The sequence below is a fragment of the Hipposideros armiger genome, unplaced genomic scaffold, assembly GCF_001890085.2.
Source record: "Hipposideros armiger isolate ML-2016 unplaced genomic scaffold, ASM189008v1 scaffold_745, whole genome shotgun sequence".
NCBI lineage: Eukaryota > Metazoa > Chordata > Mammalia > Chiroptera > Hipposideridae > Hipposideros > Hipposideros armiger.
This window is the reverse complement of record NW_017732095.1, coordinates 479,653-482,678: the sequence shown is the minus strand read 5'-3', so window position 1 is coordinate 482,678 and position 3,026 is coordinate 479,653. Positions and strand designations below refer to the sequence as shown.

Sequence of the window (3,026 nt, the reverse complement as noted above, 5' to 3'; positions counted from 1 at the left end):
CCTGCCGGCTGCACGGGAGGAGACTCCTCACAGGGAAAATGGCAACTGTCCTTTGGGCCTCCCCCTGAAGTCGCATACCTCAGTCTGACCCCCAAATGTCTCCAATGCCCCCCGAGTCACTGTCCCTCCACTGGAGCCCAAAGTGAGTGCCTGTGAGTGAGTGAGTGTGTGTGCAGGCAGTTTAAGAGGATGCCTGGGTTTCCCGCTGCTTTCTGTCCCACCCGGATGGTCAGAATCCCCACTGTTTTCACAGCCAGATGTGGTGGGTGCCCCCTCTTCCCGGCACCAGTACTCTGGGCTGGGAAGCCTGGTGTGAGGCTGGGGTTTCTTGCTCCTCCAGGTGGAACCTCTGTGGCCGACGTATTTCTCCTGATTCTCAACTGCCACACGGAGGTTTGGGGTCAGGCCGCTCTGTGTCTCTGCCCCTCCTACCAGTCTCGGCATGGCTTCTTCTGTATGTCCTTAGTTATAAAACTGCTGTTCAGCCAGACTTCAGATATTTCTCCAAGTTGATTGTTCCATAATTTAGTTGTAACTTTGATGTTTCACGGGATGAGGCAAGCACAGCATGTATCTACTCTGCTGTCTTGGTTCGTTCTCCCTCAAGAAGTATTTTAAAGGCAAATCTTAAAAATAAAAAAGTGTCCCTTCTTTTCCCAAAATGACATTTAAAAGGAAGTACATAAAAACTGAATTTTAGTTTCTCCAGGGTCAGCTGTGCTGAGCCCATGTGGTGTAGTTGACTCTACATCTGTAGTTCAAGAGGGGCCGGGGGCTTCCCGGCAGTGCAGACCGCAGGGCAGTGTGGGTATCTTACCTTCTGTCCACGGTAGCCTTTGAGGCCCAGAGGCCCAGGGATCTCCAGACAGCTCACTTTGTAGCACTGAAACAAGAAGCAAAGGGCAGCGTGAGGCCAGCACAGTGAGTCCCCCCTGGGGGCCGGGGGAAGGAGGATGCTGTCCAGGCCCCTGGCCCACTGGGTAGTGGACCAGCCTGAGCATGGGGACTGGACGAAGGGCTAGGCTCAGGAGGCGCCTGCCAGGGCGCTGGGTCTACACTCGCTCTAGCCAAATGTTAGAAACCGAGGCTGGGCTGATAGCAGCAAAGGCCACGCAGGGGTGGCTGGACACCTTGCACCTGTTGTTAACCCTGTGCTGTGAGCAGCTGTTCTGGGAAAGGCTGTGCTTGTAGGAGCCTAGCAGGGTGGGAAGCACCCCTTCCTGTGAGCCGGTGCGGGGACACACAGGGACAAGGGGAATGTCAGGGACCCAGGCGGCAGATCCCTTGCTGGGTACCCACTTCCTCGTCTCCTCCTCCTGGCCTGGCTCAGGGGGATGGAGCCTGTCAAGTGGGAGACCACGCTCAACCTCGACCCTCATCCACTTGGCGGTGGCTTGGTGGGCGAACCTAAGACCATCTCTAACACCAACGCTAATGCCGACTTCCTGCATTTCAGCAGCACCGTTTGGGTCAGGTGCCCTTCCTCCAAACCCCAGCCGCAGGCCCGACATGGGGCGCAGCGGTCTCGTCCCTGGCCCCCGGGGGAGCACCACGGTGGTGCCAGGTGAGATGTGTAATGTCTGCTGGGTCAGCTCAGAGGCCCCGAAGGTGCATGGCGCGAGCGGGGCTGGCAAGCACGGGGATGCCTCTCACCTCTCCATAGGCCTCGTGTTTCTGCAGGAAAGAGAGAGAAAGCCTGGTTAGCCGGAGCCGGAGCGTCTGGCGGGAACGCAGCACAGAGGAGCAGGCGGGGCCCTGCCGGGGCTTAGCCCCTTCAGGCGCCTCACTCACAACGGGTCAACCGAGGCTGGGGCCGCGGGGCGGGTCCCGGGGCTCCGGCCCCCCCTGCACCCCGGGCCGCGGGGCGGGGGCGGCTCACCATGACCTTGATGATGCGGTTGATGGTGTCCTGGTCGATCTCGGTGGAGTCGGGCCGCATGGTGGCGTAGTTGCTGCGGTAGAGCTCCAGCGGGGTGCTGGCGATGTCGCGCAGGCCCTGCTCGTTCAGGTTCCGGTTGGGGGACACGGCGAAGAGCCGGATGCCCTCCTCGCGCGCCCGCTCGGCCTGCAGCTTGATGCCGCCGCACGGGCTGCCGGTGACGTGGCCGTCGGTGATGACCACCGCGAAGTGGACCGCGCCCTGGGCCCCGTGCTGCCGGACCTCCCTGGTCATGTTGCTCAGCGCGCAGTCGGTGAACGTGCCGCGGCGGAAGGAGCGGATGGCCTGCAGGCTCTTGGTGAAGGACGCCCGGTCGCTGCCCGGAGGGCTGAACACCTCCACCTGGTCGGAGAAGTGCAGGCCGCCGTAGCGCCAGCTGAGGGCCACCTGGTCCAGGTACAGCTCGTCCTGCAGCTGGCTGATGAACTGCGGCACGAACTGCTGCATGTGGTACAGGAGGCTGTCGGTGGGGGACTGCATGGTGACGCTCTCCGACGTGTCCAGCACGAAGTACACGTTGACGGGGCAGTCGGCCTTCTCTGCGGACACAGACCGAGGGCTGCGGGGAGCCGGCCCGCCCGCTGCCGGGCTCCGCCACCCGCTTCGCTCCCCCGCCAGCCCGCAGCCCCCCACCGCCGGTACCTGGGCAGCTGTTTCTCTCGGAGGTGCCGGGTGCGACGGCCTCCTGCTGCTGGGCGCGGAGCGTCCCCAGGAGCCCCCAGAGCAGGAGGGTGGCGCGGGGGCCTCGGAACATCTCGGCAGCACCTGTGCGCCCTGATGTCCTGCAACAGGGAGGAGCAGCCGCTGCAGACAGCGCCCCAGGAACATCAGAGAGCCCCTCGTGTCCCCAGAGCCCCCCCCCACCCAGATGGTGAGGGTGGCGCACACAGCAGGTCAGCCGGCACCTGGGCTCAGTGACCCTGGGTGGGGGCCACAAACATTGAGGCACAGAGACCACGAGCTTTGGGCTGGTTCTGGGTGGGATGAGCGTGTTCGAGGCCATCGCTGCCCTGGAGCCTGGGTCTCTGGGCAGACAGGTGCATTTCCGGGAACTGAAATACCAGTGATGGGCATCGTGAAGATAGAC

At 62.7% G+C, this 3,026-nt stretch overlaps 1 protein-coding gene across 1 annotated transcript in view; it reads right to left on the bottom strand.

The window, feature by feature from the left end:
• COL6A2 (collagen type VI alpha 2 chain) overlaps positions 1 to 3,026 on the bottom strand; it is a 44,399-nt gene that overhangs the window by 28,285 nt on the left and 13,088 nt on the right. The window contains exons 2-5 of the mRNA XM_019628024.1: positions 2,582 to 2,721; positions 1,880 to 2,478; positions 1,654 to 1,674; positions 818 to 883 (exon numbers count right to left, since the gene is read on the bottom strand). Of these exons, the coding sequence (XP_019483569.1) occupies positions 818 to 883; positions 1,654 to 1,674; positions 1,880 to 2,478; positions 2,582 to 2,693 (798 nt within the window). The 5' untranslated portion in view covers positions 2,694 to 2,721. The remainder of the gene's footprint in view (positions 1 to 817; positions 884 to 1,653; positions 1,675 to 1,879; positions 2,479 to 2,581; positions 2,722 to 3,026) is intronic.